The sequence below is a fragment of the Fragaria vesca genome, linkage group LG3 (assembly GCF_000184155.1).
Source record: "Fragaria vesca subsp. vesca linkage group LG3, FraVesHawaii_1.0, whole genome shotgun sequence".
Classification (NCBI taxonomy): domain Eukaryota; kingdom Viridiplantae; phylum Streptophyta; class Magnoliopsida; order Rosales; family Rosaceae; genus Fragaria; species Fragaria vesca.
Window position 1 is genome coordinate 21,828,764 of NC_020493.1, and position 22,694 is coordinate 21,851,457.

Below are 22,694 nucleotides of genomic sequence, written 5' to 3' on the forward strand. Positions count from 1 at the left end.
TTGCAAAGATTCGCATGTGTAGAACGTAAATATAATGCAAAACTTATTTGTTATCCGAAGTTCATATAGGCTACAGAACTATAGTACACTTCTGCACCAAATCAGGTGAAGTTTTGGATAATTAACAATGACTTGAGCAATTTCCAATCAGTCAACCCTCCAACTACAACAGTCAAACTCAATTAACACTACAATTTGCTCGCCTGATCATCAACAATCCCTAATCAAACCCCAATTTCTACACAATTAGAACGAAAAGCTGAAATTAAACCCCTAAAATCATGCTCACACAATCTAATTGAATCAATACCAAAACTCAATGAACTCAAATTTCAACCAAATACCAAAAATTTCAACCAAACTCACCTAATAGTGCCTCGACAACGTCTCCGCTGCGGCCGCCTTCGCTTCATCCCCCGTCTGATCACCCCCGCCGCCGCCCAAGCTAAGCATCGTCGCCGCGCGGATCTGATCATTCTCTGGATCATCGCGAGCGTCTAAATTCGAAGCACTGATTGCCAGCGCCAGCTGAACCTGAAACTCCTCCTCCGACAACATATAATCCGGCCGCTTCCCCGCCGTCGTCGCAGGCTCCGAACCTGCCGCGCCTCTGTTCGCCGCTCCCGCACCTGCCGGCGACGCCGACGACGAAGCAAAAGGACTCGCCGGGGGCGCCTTTCCGGCACTCTGGCGATGATCGGAGGCGCATGACGGTGACGTCACGGCTGATGTCGACGCTGATGTTGATGCTACCGCGTCGTTCGATCGGGCCGGGTCCTGGTAGCTCGGTCCTCCTCTCCCTGCTGACTTCAGATCCGGGAACTCCTCCCAGTCCTTGTCCTCTGTCCTCTGCCCGCTTGCTCGCTTGCCGGGACAGGCTTGACACCCATTCTCTGGTTCTAAATCTGCATATATATGGTTGTCTTTTCTCTTTTCCTTTGATGTCGATCTCGATCAAAGGAACCCAGTAGGGTTAACCATAGAGAAACCGAAGATGATCATAAAACGGGGTTTTGCAGTACCGAGATCGAGAAGGAAACGACTGAAGATAAAAAAGAAAGAGAGAGAGGTTGTCCCAGTCTGAACATCGCGGAGAGAGAGAGAGAGAGTGGAAGAAACGAAGATAGGCATCGATGACGCGGTTGGATTTGTCAGACGCAGCGGCAGAACCGTGAATAAATTAAAAATAGTGGCAGAACCGTGAATAAATAGGGACGAATCAATAAATTCCGGGGGTCGCTTATGAATAGTGCCCCGGCTTGTATGCCTTTTACTACAAGGTTTGTTGCCCGCGGCTTGCCGCGGTTTGCTGCCCATCGCTCACTTTGAATTCGACAGTCTCATTCAGTATTGTTTTTCTTAACACTTGGAAGGACAATATAAGGGTTCATTGTGGAGAGTAAGAGTAATAAAGGCAGCATTCTAAATTGTTTAAAATTCTATCGTAATTTAAAATTGTATACCGAAGACCATTTCAGTCTGCATACCAAGGCAAAAGTTTAAATAGCAGAAAACTGTAAAATATTAATTATTTGTAGAAGTGGAATTGAATAAAACAGTTCATAATGCAATAACATCTATTGAATATGACACATGAACCATCCAATTGCTTCGTTATTGTTAGTTCTGAACACTGATATTTTGGTCTGCATACCAAGGCAAACTTTCTAAATGATTCATTTGCTCTGCAGAAGAAGTAAATGTTTGTAATGTTCCTGAGAACTACAGATAGAGCAAAGAACCCAAGAAAACATGCAGGTAACATGTTAGCATAGAATAGAGAAACTTAGAAAAGATATACCTGTAAAGTTGAAGTGTTATTTGTTTGTCTGTCCCGGAAAACAGTTGAAAAATCAAGTAGCCTTAACCAACCAAGAAAATCACACATTAATGAAAACAAAGAATATGAGGAGAAACTAACCTACCATCAGTTGCACTTTTTAATAATATACATTTGATCAATATACATTGCAGCACTTTTTAATAATATACTCTCTCTCTATGCTTTCATTTGATCAATATACATTGCAGCAATGTTTCTGTTTGCAGACAAAAGCTTTAGAAGCCCCTTTCATTTGCCAAAAGTTACATAGTAAAACAGAAAAGTATGTTGATCAAATGAAAGCGCATATAGATTTGAAACGAACAGAGTATAAAAAAGCCAAGGTTTATAAGGAAAGCCACAGAAGCTTTCTTCCGATAACACAATACATTACAACACATTAATGTACATCATATACATTGCAGCAATGTTTCTGTTTGTAGACAAAAGCTTTAGAAGCCCCTTTCATTTGCCAAAAGTTACCATACCATATGCTGGAGTTAGATCCGGAATCGTTTACAAAAATGACGCTCTTGCACGGATCAGTGCTTTACAAAAACTCTAGGTAGTCAAAAGACTGCTGTCACAAAAGAACAAAAGCTGCAGTGGCAGTCTCTGATGAAGATGTTACTTCAACAAAAGTTACCAAAAAAGTGAGTTTGTTAGATTGATATGCAATCAATCTTTGTTTTATCAGGCGTCATGCTTGAAGAAGACGATGCTTCTTCCGCTGTCTCCCTGTTTGATAATGTGACATGGACAGAAAAAATGAGTGAGTTCCCTGTTCTCATGAATGAAACCGCGATCAGGCTTTAGCTTGATTTCAAATAGGTGTGCCTGCCCCACTGTGTCTACAATTTCTTCAGGCAATGATTGTTCAGTTGGGTAGAACCTCTTCTCCAACAATTCCTGACAGCTATTTTTGAAAAGTTGTTGAGCTTACCTCCCCATCAAAGTTAAAATGGCCTAGCTCTCTTCGTCCTCAATTGTCATCCTGACCACATAGCTGTATGCATAGCCAAATGGAAAGAGTTATTTATCTCATAACAAATGAAATAATCTTCTATCTAGTAATCCACTCTCCACCATTTTCCTTGGAAGCCCAATTTTTTTTTTTCCTACAGGTTATTCAAACTCCAATATATATTCCTAGGTGATATTAAATTTTAAAAGCGCTACTACTAAATTTAAATACATACGATGGTTGCGGGTTCTGAAGACTATGCAACGGACAAAAGTATTTATTGTCCTTCTCCTCATTTTTGTGCAGCATCCTGTAACAGCCGGTGGTTGAGCAGCTTCTATACCACCATCCATTTGGTGAGAATCTTCGAATCGAAGCACTGCAGAATACCAGCTTCTCCTGTAAAACATAAACAGTTATTAGTAAGATATTATGTAGGATAATTTCGGAGACTTTGAGTGGATAAGCTTGTGACATAACATCTGAACATAACAATCGTGGGTACATATGGATAATTATTCATATGAATACCATGTAATCTATTGGATTAAGTGCATTCAACTCCGACACAGTCACTTGGTTTGGTTGTTCAACACATTTAGTTGTTTGATGGCTGGAGATGGCACCGATTATGCGCACCTTGTCTCCTATTTTGGAGAATCTGCATAAAAGATCAATCCTTTTATAGTTTGAATATAAGGTATGAACATCTGATACGTAGCCTCAATATGTATGCAGTTTGGAAGTTAGTTATCAATATATGTGAATTTAAACAAACGTGAATGGTTAAAACAATATAAAAGCAGGATAGACATTGTCTTCCACTCGTCATTAATATATTGTATTGCATTTAAAAAGAGAAAAGTAGCCTTCAGAACAGGATTGAAAGCACAAAGGATTTGTAAGCAGGATCTGCAGCAGTGAAATGTTCATAATCAGAAAATATAATTTAATAGATTAAGGAAGATTCAGATGCAATTACAGTATATTGCCAAGTTAAGTATATCATCGTGAACAAAAATCAAGCCACATTATGTTGACGAAATTTTTTTTCAAGCGGATTACTTACTCGAGCATGTACTCGCCTCTGGCGGGAATGGGTGGATTGAAGAAAACACATGTATGGTTTGAGTTTGAGGCCACAACATGTTCTGTAAAATGAGGCAGCATATTAATTTGTGTAAGTAGCGGTTCTAAAATATTTAGTAGTCTGAGGTGAGTGATTACCATTATATTCTCCTAGAAGCAAGCTGGTAAACACAGCAAGAACAGGAGAAGATGATCTTTGCACAGTTCCAATGTCAAATGACCTGGCGATGTCTCCCCAAAGAGTGATGTTGAGGGTTTCCCTTCTGCATTTTGAGCAAGAGATTAGTTTTCCGTCTAGGGCAAATGTTAACAGAATTAACGTGTGAAGATAGCAGCACACACCGTACCTCAGGTTTTGAACAGTGATTTCACATTTTGTCTCCACCTTTTTTTAATTTCTTAGAGGCTGTTCATGTGGTACTTTGACGATTTTAATGCAGCCGTAAACGTCTTGAATCAAAAACACAGCAGTCAACATATGGTAGATATTAGTCTCATACAGACATGAATTGAGTAGCGAGAGAATTAAAACTTGCCTGCCATGACTTCCTTGCTTTCTCTTTCTGTGTGCAAGTCCTCCAATTCGATAAGTCGAAATGTGTGTTGTGGCACCGGAGGCGAGACCTCATTTATTTTCACGAACACTGTTGATCCATTGAAATGAACTACCGTATCATTCCGGAGAACTCTGAATGTAAGAAAATCTTGACGCGTAGAGAAACGGTATATATCATATAGTTGTCCTAGTTCCACCGTCTGTGTCATACCATCGTGCTGATCCTCATCGATGAGAGCGTGAACTGAATCTCCCTGGTCCAATACAGGAAATGATTAACAAAATTAAATTGACAATACAATTGGCAATGAGCATAGATTACAGAGGTTACATTTTGATCAACCAACACATAGTGCAGTCCATATTTCTCAGTCCGACGAAACCTAGGCCTCCAGACCCTCGAAACACGAACTCTGATTTTGTATGTGTACCTGAAGGGTACCATTGCTCTCACCGGTGTTATGTCCATCGTCTTTCCTTCCTGTAAAAGTGAATGCATCAGTTGGATATAAATATTTGGCCGACTCCCGTTCATCATTTAAATGAAACCACATTAATATCACAAATAGAAGATGGATAATGTGAGAAACAGAAGCAAAGAAACCCTTAAATTATGAATATAAAACCTAAAGCAAGTGAACTAAGATTAGATCATAGGAAAGGACAGAGAGGAGTGAAAGGTGACAGGGAAGGGTTTTTAACACCAGCTTGCACAGCATATTCCACTCGGAGCTGAGATCATTGAATTAACTTTTCAAAAGATCGCACAAATAAACGCCCAAATAGATCACGTCCTTGCTAAAGTTTTCGTAAACTTAAAAAAAAAGCAATAGTGTACTGTAAGTTGAGCAAAACAATATATGTAGTAGTAAACCACGATAACTGAGCCTAGTCGAGTTGACTAAAATTGATCTATGAACTTTTCCTACATTTATTTTTCTATTCGGCATTCTTAGAACACATAACCTGAAAATATGGGTTGTGTATGAAAGTTTAAATGTAAATTGTGTATGAAACTTTACCTAAAACTGAAACGATGTATTGCCTCTGTGTTCTTTTGCTTCGACGAATTTGCAACCGGTTTGATTTTTTTGCCTGTCGGAAACCAACAAAAGAGAAGGTTGAATTAAATCACCAAAGTAGGGCGGCGACGTGTTTTATATAAAGGGAAAAGAAATCTTACAAATGGACATGTGAATACCTTACCTGATTCGGAGCGCTGAGATATCTGTCCGAGAATCCAAGAACCGTGTGGCGGTACAGGAAAAAGAAAAGGACGGAAGGAAGGTTTTGTTAAATGGAACCGTCTAAAACTCTTTCCGGATTGGTTGGCGCAATCGGTGGAAGGGATAAAATTGAGGCACCCCGGTGGAAGAGGTGTCTAGCCTTCTGAGATTGGTTAGTGCAATCGGTGGACAGATGATGGAAGGGATAGGATCAACGCAGGCGGTGGAAGAGAACATTTTGGGAGACGTGTGCTTGGATAAACACCGACATTAGAGAGTCAGCTTCTTTTCATGAAATCAGAATTACCATATATTATTGTATAAATGTATAACTTTGCTTTTCTAATGGCCCAGCACGGGAAGTAGAAACCTGAATATTTATCCTTTTTTTACAGTGTGTAAGATCTGATTTATATCACTTTGTTTTTCAATCGAAATGTATTTATATCATTATTTTGGGAATTTTTTTTCCAAATGAAGTATTTGGGATATCGTTTAGATCACTTTGTATTTTATATATGATATATACGTTTAAATCATGTTGTCTCGTATCGTATCGTATCTGTAACATTGTTTTAAATATTGTGTAGAACATCCTTGTAGACTATATTTTTAGTGCAATTGTTTGGTATGTCATTATTATTATTGATTACGATTTTAAGACCGTCTTTCGATGTGACTCTAGAAAGTGCAACATATAGCTGACCATGCGTGAAAACTGGTTCAGATAAATATATTCCAACTTGGTTTAATGACTGGCCCTGACTTTTGTTTATCGTCATTGCATAACATGGTCTAATAGGAAATTGGCGTCGTTTGAATATGAAAGGCCATTTGTGTTCAGTTTGCGTCAGCACAATTCTCGGGATTAAAGTTTGTTCTCCAACATTATTGCCTATTAATATTTCTGCCTCTATGAGTCGATCGAATAATTTTGTTATTATTAATCTTGTTCCGTTACATAAACCGCCTATTTCTTAATAACATTATCGGCATGCCGACTTTCAAAACCAATTCGTGTGTAGGCAACCCACTAAAGTCAAGCTTATTTAGAAATTCAATCGGGTATATCATGTCGATATTCTCGCTGCTCCCAGAACTGAATGAGATCGTGTCGGAACTGAAATACTCTCGTTTATCACCAGGTAACAGATTAACGACGTAGTTATTTATGTCATTAACTGTTGTGTTTCGCGGTGTAACAATAGCACGTTCTTTTAAGTAGTCAGCATGATTGTACATTTTACTAAAATTCGGATAAGTTGCCAAAAAAATCGATCCTATAGGATCTGAGGCGGATTCGATCAGTAAATCTTTAGGAATCTTAATCCAAGAGCAGTCTATGTCATCAGTTTCATAAAGTGATTGCAACCGGCCTTCTCCTAGTTGTAATATCCAATCTGCGAAATGGGTGATATTATTTTTTTCTATGTCAGACAGACCAGGTCTTGATAACCTCATGTTTTCTGTTAAACGAAAAACATTGAGTGAGCGCCATAGACATGAATTATTTAGTGACGCCTCGATGATTTTTTCTTTTGTTCCTTCTTGCGCGACAGGCAGAATTTGCCTGAAATCCCCACCTAATAAGACCGATTTTCCCCCAAATGGTCTGTCATTTGATAAGATATCTCGAAGAGATTTATCTAATGATTCAAAACAATGCTTATGACACATTGGAGCCTCATCCCATATTATTAGCTCTGTCTTCTCAAGTAACTTTGCAAGATGAGTGCCTTTGTTGATTGCACATGTAGAACGGTCATCCAATTTCTTAACCGGTATTTTAAATCGTGAATGTGCTGTTCTTCCATTTGGAAGTAATAATGAGGCAATACCTGATGAAGCTACAGCCAGAACGATTTTTCCTTCAGATCTCAATTTAGTGATTATTGTATGCCATAGAAAGGTTTTTCCAGTTCCTCCACAGCCATGGACAAAAAAGCTTTGACCCGTTTTTTCTTCTACCGCTTTAATAACCTCGTCAAATATGAGTTTCTGACAGCTATTTAACTTAATAATTACATTTGAATGCTGCATTTTTAATGCGTCACAGTCGTAATCGAGCTCTTCTCTTATCAGTTTATTTTTAAGTTGCATTGTCTTTTCTGCATCCGGCATTGGTAACTGATAATTCTTTAATGAGGTTGATGACATATTGAATATTTTTTCAAGCTCAAATAAAAGATTATTTTTTAATTCTGATTCAGGCATCGACATATTAGGCATATTGAATTCTGATCGAACTTTATATAAGATATCATCACTCATATTTATCCAATGCGCATCAAACAGGGCCTACGGGTTTGATACGGTACAAAACATAATGATTGTGAAGAATAGTTTTCGCATTTGGTGAGATGTTGCAGTGAACGAAGATTCTGATAACGCGCCAATCCATTCTTTATCATCATCTAACAGGCCTAACGCTCGACACGCTTCTTGATAAGAGTCATGGGTGACGCCATTTACTTTTCTTATTTCACTATAGCCACAACATCCTTTTTGAATACCAAGCAACATTCTCATGTAATATAACTCTCCTACATTTGGTGGAACATGGGCAATTCTGCCAATAGTTTGATAGCGCTGTCTTCGCGTCCAACATTTATTACCAGCGTTCCAGACAAATTTTGTAGGAAATTTGGCATAAGTAAACTCCCTTGCTTCTTCACAACTGCTATTTTTCTCAAACCATCTAGTAAACATAGTATGTTCTGTAAACGGATTTTGTAACACTGATTCAAGGGAGTCAGTTTCTTTGAAAATGACACTTTGTTCTGAGGGCAAGTGAATCTTCAGTACCTGAACTGCAGGATGTCTGGAATGGATAGAAAATTCAAATAATCTCCATACTGATTCGTGAGGAGTTAAATAACGACAACTCAAATAATTTTTAATTTCATCATTTACATCCTCATGTATCATAACTCGAGCTCTGTCAGGGCCTTTGTTTATGTACTTGAATAAGTATTTTATCAACATAGACTGAGAGCACGACTCAACGTTTATGTGGGCATTATACCTTAGTAATAAATCGGAGTTATAAGGAACCACGTAATTATTCCCAACATTGACTGTTTTTTACGACAAATTTTGTGTCATCGTTACGTCGTTTATATACTGGCGCTTTGATCGTTTCAAATGTGGTTACAGTATTGAATTTTTTTGGGAAAGATCTAATACATTCTCCGTTTCGCATGCATGGAGCTTTTGGGTTTATTTTTCCACATGGACCATGTATCATGAACTGACCAACAATTTTAAAAAGTTCAGGACAAATTTCTTTATCTGGTAATTCAGCTGAGATAATTGAATCAACATCGGCCGCAGTATAACATTTGTACAGCTTTTTAAGCCAAAACAACATATGAGCATGAGGCAATCCTCGCTTTTGAAATTCGATTGTGCAAACATCCGCCTCAACTTTTCCAAATGGTTGATCGGATTTAATGTAGGCGAGCATGTCATCTAATTTTAACTTAAATATCCGTGAGATTATGTCGGGCCGGTCTTCTGGCCTGTATCCCTGTTTGTTGTCCAAATACCTTAGTATTTCTGGCCATCTAACGTTGCAAGTGAAAGTTATGAATAAATCTGGGTTACCATATTGTCTGCAAATGGCCATTGCATCTTGATAGTTGTTGATCATATCTCGGGGACTCCCAGTGTGACTGCTTGGAAGAAGAATTTGTTTTCCCACATCACAGGTCTGTTTAATTCCGGAAGATGCAGCAGCATAGATGTTTTTTCGAATGTCAGTTCTTACCTTGCCTTGGTTATGCCTTATGAAGTCTAAATTATTTTCTTCAACAGTCGCGTAAGCATCAACTAAGTATTGCTGAAACAATCTCCCACCTTTTAACAGGGTGCTCGAACTATTTTGTCTGTCATGAATTTGATAGCAAACATATTTAATCATTGTAAGTTTCATCTTTTCTTTTCCACGTTCTCTTGCAGTTGGTTGCAATTCCAAACCAAGTCTAAATCCATCTTCACCAAATGGAAATAGCAATGGATACTGTAAGGACATATTTTGGATGAAACTTAGAGACACGCTTTAAATACCTATCGTTTGATTCAATAATAATGTCTCTGTTAGAATTAAATTCTCCAATGTCACCAACAATTAGACCGGCTATCTCATCGTTGGTGGGCAACTCGTATTGTCTATTATCAGTTGGCTGTCCTCCAAGTATAGTCATGTTAAACAAAGACAATGACTCATCTTCAAATTTATCTCTAACATTTCGGTATTCTTTAGCCAGCTCATTTATTTCATCAAACATTTGTATCAACCCTCCCACAATATCAGGTTTGGTTTTCTTATTAGTATGGCATGGGTCAATAGCATCCATTCGGTTAGAAACTTCATTGTTGGTGTCATAAATGTATAACTGTGCATATTTAGGACGTTCTCCCTCAACAGGTAATGCAGAGCCCATTAAATGATGTATCTGACCACATATTTTAAAAACATAAGGTCCTGATCTTCTGTTTAAGTCATAATCGATCTTCGCACCCATCGAGGTAAAAGCGAACATTGAATTGTAAACTCGAATGTTTTCACGAAACAGTATGCTTCTTCGGCCATTATTTGGATCGAGTAACTGCTGGAGAAACGGTGGTGTTGAGTCCGACGAAAGAATCTGTATTTCTCCTTTCTGACAACATCCGGTGTAAATAGGCACAGTGTTATTTGTTCGAATATTGTTGGCTAATGCCTCACCTTTCCAAAAATAAGCGCCACAGTGGCCACACCCAAACGAACTGTCGCCAGAATCTTTGTAATCTATGATCAAACCTGCAATTACGAAGATTGATGTTCAGATAGTATGAATATCATTTGTTTTACAAATCTAGAAAACCAAATTTATTGTAGCTGACCTTGACGACTTCTTTGGTAGAGTGCCTGACCATATGAAACTGAATTTGTAACTGCAAGACATATTAAACACTGCATATGTTATTATTAAAACAGTAGGCCAACAGCAAGAAAACAATGAATGAAGCAACAATCAATGTAGAACTGCACAATGGCAAAGACTTATCCTTACCTGGCACACTTTCATTCATTTGACACACGTCAATACAATCAGGATTGTATTGATCGCCCCTTTTTTTTTTTTAGAGTGATTCGATCCAACTGCACCCTCATTTTCATAACAATGCGAAGGCGTTGCTGTGTCACGACCTGTAAGTTCTCGTTGCAGATTTTCTGGTGTTCCGAAAAACGCTTTCCTCTTGGAAGTTCTGAATTTAGGCAGCATAGCTGAAACAGGTGTTACATGTGAACAATCACTCAAAACTTTGGCAACGAAAATTGGAAATATTTGGTAAATACCATAAGTAATCAAAATAAGAGACAACACTTCATGAAGTTGCAGGATTTGTCATTGATAAAACCAGAAAAAAGATTGAAAGAGACAACGCCGTATCTATTTTATCTTGATATAAATAGATGCCGAGAATATGACAATTGGATAAACAACAAAGGCTAATCATCAGCTGTTACCTTTTTTTTTAACAATATCTATTTGAGGCACAGAATTCAACTGCTGTTCCTTTTCCATTTCCACCGCAGCTACTTTTAAAATAAGAGCAAACAACCCTGTATGAAATAAGATTCATAGTAAAAATGAAGTTTTTTCATTTAAATAGTCTAATACTTATACACACCAATAGTGAAACAGCCTAATAACATTGAGGAATTTACAACAAATGGTCAGCAATATTGCAACCAAAACAAAATAATGTTGTTTTGGTTTTTCATGAATTATCAAATGAATCAGTACAGCTATATGTTTTGCATGAATTCCTGTAAACAAATTTCGCTTTCAAAGTACAAACGGAATTCTTAAACAATCACAACAATCACATATTTTGGATGAAACAAAGGTGTGACTCATTAGGTGGGAAGCCAAATTCAATCCGGACCAATTACCCCAAACCCTAATTCTCTACCTCCACCGAGATTCTAGACTAAGGATTATACACTGAGACCTGTCAGCTAGCAACATTTTGCTAGATGAAGACATGATTCCCAATATCTCAGATTTTGGTCTGGTCAGACAATTCATGACAGCACTAATTATATTAGGTCATTATTGTCATCACTCATCGATAACTATCATCAGACCAATTACCCCAAACCCTAATTATACATTGACAGCACAGAATGAAAGTAAAGGCCAGCTACTCAGGAAACCTGGATGTGATAAAAGAACCAAGATTGGAATCAGGAACCCATCTGCCCGAGTTCAATCATACAGTTCCTAAAAAACACATCTCTGGAGTAGCTATTTAAAAGCAAGCGAAATTGGACATATCTAGGCTGTCATAAATAAAGAAGCCAATGCAACAACCAACACCTAAATATACAGAAAACCCAACAACAGAGAAAACCGACTTCCGAAGGAGAACCGTCCTTATTTATTAGTGCTCTTTATCATTACAATTAACCCAATGACCACAATCAGTAAACAATAAAACCAAACTGACCCCAAATCATGACAGGAACAATGCAATGAACAAAACACAAACAACACAAACAAACATAGAGACCTAAACAAACTCAAATTGCAATCACCCCATCTGCCGAGTCAGTAAATGAGAAGGAGACAAACTATCCAATGAACTATCACACAATTTGTAGCCTAACACCAAGTGTATAAAAACCGAGACATCAACATTGTAATTGAGCGGCAATACCTTTAGTCAGTGAGGCACAGGTGAAGGGATACTGGCACGAAAAACCTGTGTTAGACAAAAATAGTCTAAGAAGCTTGGCTAGAGTTAGGAACCTTATCACTCCATTGAGTACCTGAACCGCCTGAAATTTAAACAACACAGCTTTCTCTTTTACATGTCGTCATATTATCATACTAAATTCTACGATTCACATTTGCATTCAAAAGGGAAGAAACGAAAAAATAAAACAGACAATCTTGCCAAAAAAAAAAATAAGACAATGAATTAGATTAGCTCTGGCATTTTTCTCAAAGTTATAAAATATTGCGGCGGCCATATGCCACCAAAGATAAGACTAAAGTGGCTAGGTTGACTTGGTGATGTGCATCTACGTTTTTAATTCAACCAACATAATACGTATGAACCATGAAAGCTTGCAGAAGCCAATTAAACTGAGAAAATTGCAAAACCCTACCAATGGAAAAAGTGAGAAACTGCAGCGGCAAACCAAATTTACTGTCCGGAAGGCAACTATGGGCAAGCTGACGGCTGTGTTTGGTTATCGGTAAGGGAATGCTATTCAGGCCGATCTCAATATCTACATGCACATTTGATTTAATTCTCAAGTTAATAAAAATGTTGAGCTGATGCTGATCTAAGGAGCTAAATAATGTGGACTTGTTTCAACTTTCAAATGCTGTTTGAAAGCAAACTATGAAGAGGGCGGGAATAGATATATTGTATATCCAGGGTTTGAAATAATAACACTCAAGTTGATGAATAAACATTTCAAATGTCATCTATGCAAAGTCAACAACGTTAAAATACATATAAGCTAATGATGCTTAAGCAAAAACGTACGTACAAACCTGAACGTTGGAATATATGCATACATGTATGCTAATGAAAATGGCAGGAAGATACTGGCAGAAGCTTTGGTCTTGCTTTGATATAGACACCGATAATTCTGCACTGTCTTACATACAAACTGCAAGCAGAGTGATATGAACCTTCAAACATTCAAGTCAATTCAGGAAAAACCATATACCCTGACCAAGCAATTAATGTTGGCAAAATTAACAAATGAATCAGTACAGCTATAGGTTTTTCATGAATTCCTGTAAACAAATTTTGCTTTCAAAGTACAAAGGGAATTCTTAAACAATCACATATTTTGGATGAACCAAAGATGTGACTCATTAGGTGGGAAGCCAAATTCAATCCGGACCAATTACCCCAAACTCTAATTCGCTACCTCCACCGAGATTCTAGACTAAGAATTATACACTGAGACCTGTCAGCTAGCAACATTTTGCTAGATGAAAACATGATTCCCAATATCGTAGATTTTGGTTTGGTCAGACAATTCATGAGCAATACAGCAACTAACAGCAAAAATATGAGTAAGGTTTATTTCATGAAACATCCAAAATATGAGTAAGGTTTATTTGATGAAACATAACATTCATCCCTACATTTCACTTGTGTCAAAAATGTTTCTTGATCTAATAATAACAATATCCATAATGTAGGGAAGACTTTTCACCTCAGTATGCAAATAGAGGTGTGCTTTCAGAGAAATCAGATGCATATAACTTTGGTGACTGATGCTAGAGATTCTCATGATGCCGAGAGAATAACAGTCCAGAGTGATGCCGTAACTATGACTTCTCTCTACAGATTTCTTAACCTCATACTGGCAATGAATCAAATTTGAATTTACTTTTTTGATATTCTAACAGTATGCAATGTGATTAATTCATGGTAATCATTGCAAATTTTGATTCATTGTTCATACAGGCAATGAATCAAATTTCTGTTCTAGTTCATACTAATATTGAATGCCACTAATCACATCTGGTTGGACCAGAAAACAGACAGCAATAACCAACAAACATATCATGCAGTACACGAAGTAGAAACCCATGAGCAGAAATTTGATTCAACTCTAGCAATTGCAACTCCAACTGATTATATTGCTAATATCAAAACACAAATGCAATTCAATTAGAAGAAAGAAGAAGCGGCGAATATCAAAACCAAAACACAAATACAGAAACCCAAAACCACCTGGAAACGAACAAAATGGAAATCGTCCAAAGCCAATCGGCAGCAAACCCTACGATTCGAAGCTCAGAAACAACAAAAACAGGAAGCTGAAAACCCAAACTTCCTTTTCAAATAGAAAGACGAAGATAACAATACGAATGGGTTTTGAAGACGTACCGAAACCGAGAAGGAAACGATTCAAGATTAGCAGAAAAACACAAAGTAGAAACCCATAAGCAGAAATTTGATTCAACTCTAGCAATTACGACTCCAACTGATTATATTGCTAATATCAAAACACAAATACAGCCGTAGTATTTGACGAACACAAACACAAACCCAAAACCACTTGCCTTTGACAAACCCTAAATCAATCGCTTGAGAAAGTAAGAAGCGGCGAAGATCGAGAGAAAAGAAGCGCGAAGAGCGAGGACATAAGTCGCGGTATGCAGAGAGGTAAGAGAGAGGAAGAAAGAAGAGGTAGGCATCGATCCAGTCCAGCGGTTAATAATACATAAGAACTAATGGCAAAACTGCGAATAAACGGGAAAGCAGGACAAACATGTAAGTTCATAGGGGTAATGGCAAAACTGCGAATAAACACGAAAACGGGACGAACATGTAAGTTCCGGGGGGTACGTATGAACAGTGCGAAGGCTGTACGCGTTTTAGTATAGAGTAAATATAGGGAAATAACAACAGGAATGATGATTTCAAGCCTAAGTTCAATATCAGTGAAGCAGCCAAGAAAAGGGACTCAAAGCTCACTGATTCTAGAGCTACTAACCCCATGACATCAAATACTCAGATCCTGCAAAATGTGTTAGGAGAATCTGAAATGGCATGCTCAGTTGTCTCTACTACAACCAAGAGTACAGAGAAGAATCAAGTTGGTGAAAGTCGCTGTTTTAAAAAACTCGCCTCACCTAAAGCTTTGTCTGCCACCATTTGCACTCAACTGAAGCCTACTTTCATTGCAACTCAGTCAAATGTGAATGCTTCTCATTCACAGGATGTCAAGCCTCTGCCACAATTTTACAAGGAGATTGAAGCTTTTCCGATTCCAAGTACTTGGCTAGCTACTTCTACTAAAGACAAAATTCTTCTGAATTGTAGGCAAGCTGGTGAGTCTTCAATTTTGTGGCGATCACTACCTCTCATACCTCCCGGATGAAATCACATTCTCTGCTGCAACCTAGTGCTTGGGGATGCCAACACTAGTTTGAGGGGGGATGTTAAGAATATAGGCCCAATCTGTAATATAACAGGTCCAATCCATATCTGCACCACTGGTGACGTCATCAACTTGAAGAACAAGTTGCCTTCCTATTTTATATATCAAGCCAATCTGTTTCTTTTTTCTTCAAGCTTATCAATTTCATTTTTGATTTTGTATCAATAACCAGAAATATCAAATATTGCTTTCTCTTTTCTGTGCTTTTCTTCCTCTTCTGAGAATAGAATAGTTTTCTTGTTCATCAATTATCAAATTATGACCATGGTAGTTTTTCAGCACCTTTCAGCTGAATGAACGTCAATATCCTCAGAGACCATGAGATTCTTCAGTTTCTACAAAATCGTCTTGCAGTGCTCGGGTAATTCCAACTTCTCGAAGTTGTGTTAAACCACACGGGCCGGGACTATCCAAACTTATTAACGACACAAAAAAAAGGAACTACTGATATGTGCCGTCTCCGACACACAAGACACATTCTCATCAATTCCAGCACTAGCCTAATCAACCAAAGTTGTGTCTGCCACAGCAGCAGCTTCCACCTTCGAGTCCACCTAAACAGCCGCATTAGTACTGGCCTCATCCACCACTATATATGCTGCCAGCTTTCATAGCCCTCTTGCGTTGGGGTTTTATCACCCGACCCACAACAACACCACCAACCTTGTTCTTGCTACCCAATGGCCTTCCTTTCTTGTTCTTCTTGGCTGGCGAGACAATAATATCTCCATTCACCATCTTTATAGAATACACTATTTCTGCAAGATACATGATATGTTTTCTTTTTGTGAATATGTCCCACAGGCTTGGATTTGATTCTGCATTTCTGCAAGATATATAGTACCCGCAACGACACTAAATTAAGTACACCATGTCTTTGATTTTCTTTCTAGAAAGTGCACATTCGATGTTTCATGCTCGATGCTCCTTCTTTTGAATCCCTCGTAACTTTTCCACTTCTGAACACTTACGGTCCTACATATCTTGTTAATTGCGTGACCAAGCATAGAAGTTCTTTTTTCGAGCAAGTTTTCAGCTAAACAAACATCAACATCCTTAAAATAGTCTTGCAGTACTCCGGTTTCACCTTCTTCTCAAAACACTATTGATCATTTGAGCACCACATGATCGACCATACTATAGCTCAAATGGGTCGACTCATAAAAAATCTGACATCTAATTGATGAGGCTACGGTGTATACATATTCCAAAATCCAAAGGTCTATATATGAAGGTATAAGGTTGTTGGTAATCCTTATACAAAACAAAACACAGCCTTTAAAGCCTAAAGCAATTGAGAGATTGGTCTTTAACAGCTGAATAACAAGTCGAAGAAGTAGAATAACCAACATGATCTCATGAAACTCAGGTAAAATCATGCATGTGCATTTCATGGTTTTTCACTTAAAAATCTGGTTTTCCAGCTTTCGGTCTGCTGTTTCTTTTGTCTTAAGTGTATGTTTCTTTACCCTTGTTGCATAAGTCTGGGTGAGATCCTCATCATTTGAATTTCAAGTTGACAACTAAGATAAATGTCTTACCTTCGTGCTCAAATTAATCTAGGTTTTGATGTCTTTATCTTAATCTGTGACCCATGTTTTAGAGCTTTAAGGCTACAACTGTTTTTGTGATACACAAACCAATTTTGCAGTTGTCTTTGTTTGATATCAGAGAAAAAGTGATTCGCTAAACCAATGTGGTATATTATACTTTTGGTTTAAGAAAAAGTTTGCAAAATTTTTTGTCTCTTGTTTTTAAATCAAACATTGTTTAGAAAAATTTCTTTTGTCTTTTTCTTGGACTAGGACAGCTGCATATGTCCTCTCCCTTTCAAAGTTTGGCAAAGACAAAAGTCCAAAACTCTTTCCTTGCTTTGGCTCTCGTGTCTGCCCTCTCATTAACCTTTGTGTCTGACTTATTTAGAGCACAATATATATATATATATATATATATATATATATATATATATATATATTGAGCAAAGGCTCCATGTAGTTTCTACATCTTCTTTGCTAGGTTTGGTCTTCCTTTTGTGACTATAAACCTTAGAGTTGAACAAAAACCTTTTGCATAAAAAACTCATTGCATTTTGCATACCATGAGATCAGTTGGTAGTGCAGCAACCCTAGAAGTGTTCAAGAAGAATCAGTAAGGGATAGTTGAGTTCTGAAGAATCTCGCTGAGGTAGCTGGGTTCTGAAGAATCAGTTTAGGATAACTGAGTTTCTGAGTTGAAACTTTTAAGAAGTGTTAATAAAGAATGAGTAAAGTGATAGCTAAATTCTGAGTTGAAACTTTTTATACGTTTATGTGTAACCACCTAGAGACAAGAGAGATAGATCTTGATTAGTAGGTAGACTAGGCAAGATAGCAAGTCGTTACTGTATCCCTATACTATAATCTTGTAAGGAGTGAGGTACTCAGAAACGAGAGAAAGTATAGATCTAGATTAGTGAGTAGACCATGCAGAATATCAAGTCATTGTTGTATCTCTAGACTGTAATCTTGTAAGAAGTGAGTTTTACATAATGAAAATGGTTGTCCCTCAAGAGTTAGGGGCATGCAGTTTTTCTCCCTGGTTGCAGGACCGGTTTCTGCGAGTAAAAAATATCATGGTGTTCATTGTTATTTTACTGCAACTTTTGTTTATTAATATCGTGCATTTATTATTCAGGACAGCTTAACCATCTGCTGTCCCTGAGAATGAATTTATACGAAAAAGTTGTTAAGGCATTCCCCAACCCCCCCCCCCCACCTCTATTTATCCTTGGTACGTATATATCATAATGTTAATTGTTATTTTACTGCAACTTTCGTTTATTAATATCGTGTATTTATTATTTAAGATAGATTTACCATCTGTTATATCTGAGAATGAATTTATACGAAAAAGTTGTAGAAAATATCTTTCTTCCAAAAAAGATGACGCGTGATCCACAACCAAGAAGATGATCATTATCCTTCATTTAATTATTCAACATTCGAACACATACAGCTGTTTTCCCTGAGAACAAATTTATACGAAAAAAGTACAGAGAATATCTTCCTTCCAGAAAAATTGACGCGCGATCCACAGCCAAGGAGATGATCCTTTTCCTCCACTTAATTATTCAACGTTGGAGCACGTACAACTGTTTGCTCATCCCTCTAAAAAGAAAGACTATTCCATGCCAGCTATTGCCAGATGCATGAGGAAAACTCGAAGAGTAATGACAAGGCATGCATGCATTGACTTATCTCCCCAAATGAACATTTCGAGAGCATCATGCATGCATGATACAAAAGATCGAAGTCTCTTTCAAGTTTCAATGACCCAAAGATATGTATATTCCAAACTTTCATGCAATTACATTCCAACGTCCGAAAATTAATTCCACCAAGGAAAACCAACAGACTGCTTAATAAAGAGGGAACAAGCCCTCCTCCTATCTCATGATTCTCATCCTTGCATATCAATTCATTTCAGTTGTCCTCTGTTTATCATCTCTTCCACATATATAAATCCAACAATGAGCGACGAAGTAGCCCATGATTTCTATCCCATCATCAGAGTATACAAAGATGGTCGAATCGACCGACTCTGGGACACATCCCCAGTTCCTGCAACTATTGATCCCCAAACCAGCGTTCAATCCAAAGACGTCGTCATCTCAACCACACCACTCATCTCTGCAAGGCTTTACCTCCCTAAATCCGCCACACCCGAGTCAACCGGCAAGTTCCCTCTTCTTATTTACTTTCACGGCGGTGGCTTCTGCAATGGAAGTGCCTTCTCTCCCACTTATCACAACCACCTCAACTTATTAGTCTCCGAGGCCAATGTTGTTGCTGTGTCTGTGGAGTATAGATTGGTGCCGGAGCACCCTCTTCCGGCTGCCTATGAGGATTCATGGGCTGCTGTAAAATGGGTGGAAACCCATTTCGCCGGAACGGGCCCGGAAGAGTGGCTGAACCAGCATGCAGATTTGAACCGGGTTTTCTTTTCAGGTGATAGTGCAGGGGCTAACATAGCTCACCAAATGGGTTTGAAAGTTGGGACCGAGAAGTTGGTGGGTTTTAAGCTGAATGGGATTGTTCTAGTGCATCCCTACTTTTGGGGTGAAGAACCAATAGGGGGAGAGCTAGCTTTGGCTGAGAATACTAGAAAGATGTTGGCTGATTTGTGGAGGTTTTGTTACCCTTTAACTAGTGGAACCGATGACCCGTTTCTTAATCCGGGTAAGGATCCAAAGTTGGCGGAGCTGGGTTGTGGGAAAGTGTTGGTCTGTGTTGCGGAGAAGGATTCGGTGAAAGATAGAGGGTTGTATTACAGTGAGGTCAGTGAGGTGTTGAAGAAAAGTGGATGGAATGGAGTTGTGGAGGTTATGGAAGCAAAGGAGGAGGATCATGTGTTCCATTTGATCGATAATAGTTGTGACAATGCTAGGACCATGCTCAAGAAGGTTGTTTCTTTCATGAATTAGTTTAGTTTTCGATTCTGTATTTCTGTTTAATCAGCTTCATCGCTCTCTTCAGCCCTCATTTGTTATGATGTTTTATTATTGTACCTTGATATTATGTTACTTGGGTAATTATAAGCACAATGAGCTGAAACAAGTATGACTTCGGCACCTGTAAATTAAATGGTAAGCACAATACCCACAGCCACACTACACACGCTATGTTTTTGATCTTCTTTTCTAGAAAGAACACGTTCATGCTTGAATAACATTAATTCTAACACACGCTCTTTTGAATGCCTTATTTTTTCAATTCAGTTCGAAAGTCTTTGATATCTCGTTAAACTGCTTGACCAAACATATTTTGTTCTTTCGAGCAAGCTTTCAGCTGAATGAACGTCAATATCCTCATAGACCTTGCAGTGCTCGGGTAATTCCAACTTCTTCTCGAAGTTTTGTTAAACCACATTGTTCATATTTGACTGACTAATACGAACTCAGTTTATGGACTTACCACTAACCAAAGCTGAGCGAAAATCTGGTAGTTGCTGGCTAATACAAACTCAGTTTATGAACAATTTGTTGACGTACTACTTGTTCATGATGGGTTGAACATTAAATCTTGCTACAGTACAATCTTCACTGCAAGCCAAGATTGCAGTTGTGACCAACCTATTCAAAATTTTGTGAATTATCGCAAATAACCAATCGAAAAACTATCCTTGTTTAATTTCGTGTATTGTCCGTCCCTTCATTATGAGACATATTATACCTACAAGATTTAACTACGAGATTAAATCTTTAAAAAAAAAACAAAATACTCTCATATGGCTTAGGATAAGATTGGAGCTCAGACTAACCTCTACGCTTAACGGGTGGACTCAAAAAATATTGAGGCCCATCGCAATAATATATATTTTTTGGGTGATGTTATTAAGACACCTATTTTTTCTATTAAGACACTTATTTTTACTATTAACACACTCATTATATAATGAGAACCAATCATCAATCAAATTTCAGTGGCAAGTTTGTAAATATAATAAAAATATGTGGATAGAAAAATAGGTCCGGTTCAAGGGACATCAAATTTGACACTATTTATTAGCTATTAGATTTTTAAACAATGAACTGTCCAGATCAATTCTAAATATGATGTCAACAAATAACTAATTGAGATGACAAGTGACGTGACATTACCTAATTTCATAACAAATCAAATTAAAAATTTTCCAGTTCTTGATAGAGCGTTTCTTCTAAAGAAATTTTGGGATATTCTTACTTCTTCTTCCATGGCTTCTACCTTCTTTCGACAACGTTTTTTAAATAAGTTTGGACAGCCATGCACTTACTACAAGCGTTCTTCTATTTGACCTGGTTTTCGTCCTCTCTTCCAAGACATTTTGGATGGTTCACAATGGATTATAGGCTCTGATACAACCCTTGACTTCTGGCATCATAATTGGTTGGGTTCTTCAGTCATTGAGCGCTTGAATATTCCAATTTTAGTAGCTAATACTCTACAATTGAAGTTGTCGAATTTTATTAATAATGGTTGTTGGGTTTGTCCCATTAACTTACAGTCATTGTGTGCGCCTTTTTAGGAAGATATCATCAAGATTACTCTCCCTTTCAAAGATGGTTTCGTGGACAGGTTGGTTTGGAAGTCTGCAAAGGATGGTAAGCTAACAGTAGCTCTTGCTTATGATTTAAAACGTCCTCATCTTCCTAGAGTTCCTTGGGCTCGGTTTGTTTGGCATTCATGTTTTCGTGCTAGGAACTCAGTAGTTTTGTGGAAATACATGCATGGAAAGTTACTTACTGATGATATTCGACAACTTCGTGGCTGCCATTTGTCTTCAGTTTGCTCCCTCTGTCATAATAATGTTGAGACTGCAGGGCACCTCTTTTTGCATTGTTCTTTTGCAACTAATATCTGGGGGAATCTTCTAGATTTGTTTCAGGTTCGGGGTGTCTTCAATGATATTATTTCTTTCTTTACCTACCCAGTACGTCATGGTTATAGCTCTCAGTTGACTTTGTTATGGTGGGGAATGATTGGAGTTGGTTTTTATGCTATTTGGCATGCAAGGAATGCTCTTCACTTTCAAGAGTTAATCATATTGCCAGGTTCCTTCACTACCAGGACAAGCACTTTAGCCGACGAAAATTTTTCGTCGGCCTGTCAGCTTAATTCGTCGGCTAAGATCTTAGCCGACGACCTTTCGTCGGCTAAGATTTCGTCGGGAAAAGCTCGTCTGTGGTGACTTTAGCCGACGACACAAGTATAAGTCGTCGGCTATAGTCCAGACTTTAGCCGACGACATTATTTCGTCGGCTATAGTCCAGACTTTAGCCGACGACACTATTTCGTCGGCTAAAGTCCGGACTTTAGCCGACGACATTTTTGTCGTCGGTTATCTGCCAAACTTTAGCCGACGAATATTTTAAAATATTCGTCGGCTAAAGTTTGTAAATAAAAAAATAAAAAAGATCTATGGCCGACGAAATATAGTATATTTCGTCGGCTTTATAGGTATTTAGCCGACGAATTAGAGCATATTTCGTCGGCTAAAAGTTATTTTAAAAAAAATAAAAAAACTTTAGCCGACGAATTAAAGCTTTT

General features: G+C 38.0%; 2 protein-coding genes across 2 annotated transcripts; one reads left to right on the forward strand and one right to left on the reverse strand.

The window, feature by feature from the left end:
• Positions 1 to 366: 366 nt before the first annotated feature.
• On the reverse strand, positions 367 to 14,206 carry LOC101300808. The gene is made up of 13 exons (XM_004296031.1): positions 13,217 to 14,206; positions 12,369 to 12,489; positions 11,173 to 11,268; positions 10,715 to 10,929; positions 10,545 to 10,595; positions 9,726 to 10,461; positions 9,427 to 9,544; positions 4,412 to 4,685; positions 4,014 to 4,169; positions 3,665 to 3,698; positions 3,318 to 3,447; positions 3,022 to 3,185; positions 367 to 949 (listed from the first exon to the last, which is right to left on the reverse strand). Exons 4-13 carry the CDS (start codon positions 10,731 to 10,733, stop codon positions 367 to 369), a joined length of 2,265 nt encoding a protein of 754 aa, XP_004296079.1. The 5' UTR covers positions 10,734 to 10,929; positions 11,173 to 11,268; positions 12,369 to 12,489; positions 13,217 to 14,206.
• Positions 14,207 to 19,048: 4,842 nt separating this feature from the next.
• Positions 19,049 to 20,092, forward strand: LOC101302144 (probable carboxylesterase 12-like). Its single transcript, XM_004294784.1, has one exon. The coding sequence runs from the start codon at positions 19,139 to 19,141 to the stop codon at positions 20,090 to 20,092; it is 954 nt and encodes a 317-aa protein (XP_004294832.1). The 5' UTR covers positions 19,049 to 19,138.
• Positions 20,093 to 22,694: the final 2,602 nt, after the last annotated feature.

Bases quoted from the DNA above. Each gene is read 5' to 3' on its own strand.
- LOC101300808 (XM_004296031.1), bottom strand. The intron at 10,462-10,544 runs GTCAGCTACAAT...TCGTAATTGCAG, and splicing joins CTACCAAAGAAGTCGTCAAG to GTTTGATCATAGATTACAAA. The intron at 3,699-4,013 runs GTAATCACTCAC...TCACTGCTGCAG, and splicing joins GCTTCTAGGAGAATATAATG to ATCCTGCTTACAAATCCTTT.
- LOC101302144 (XM_004294784.1), top strand. From the start codon at position 19,139: ATGAGCGACGAAGTAGCCCATGATTTCTATCCCATCATCAGAGTATAC.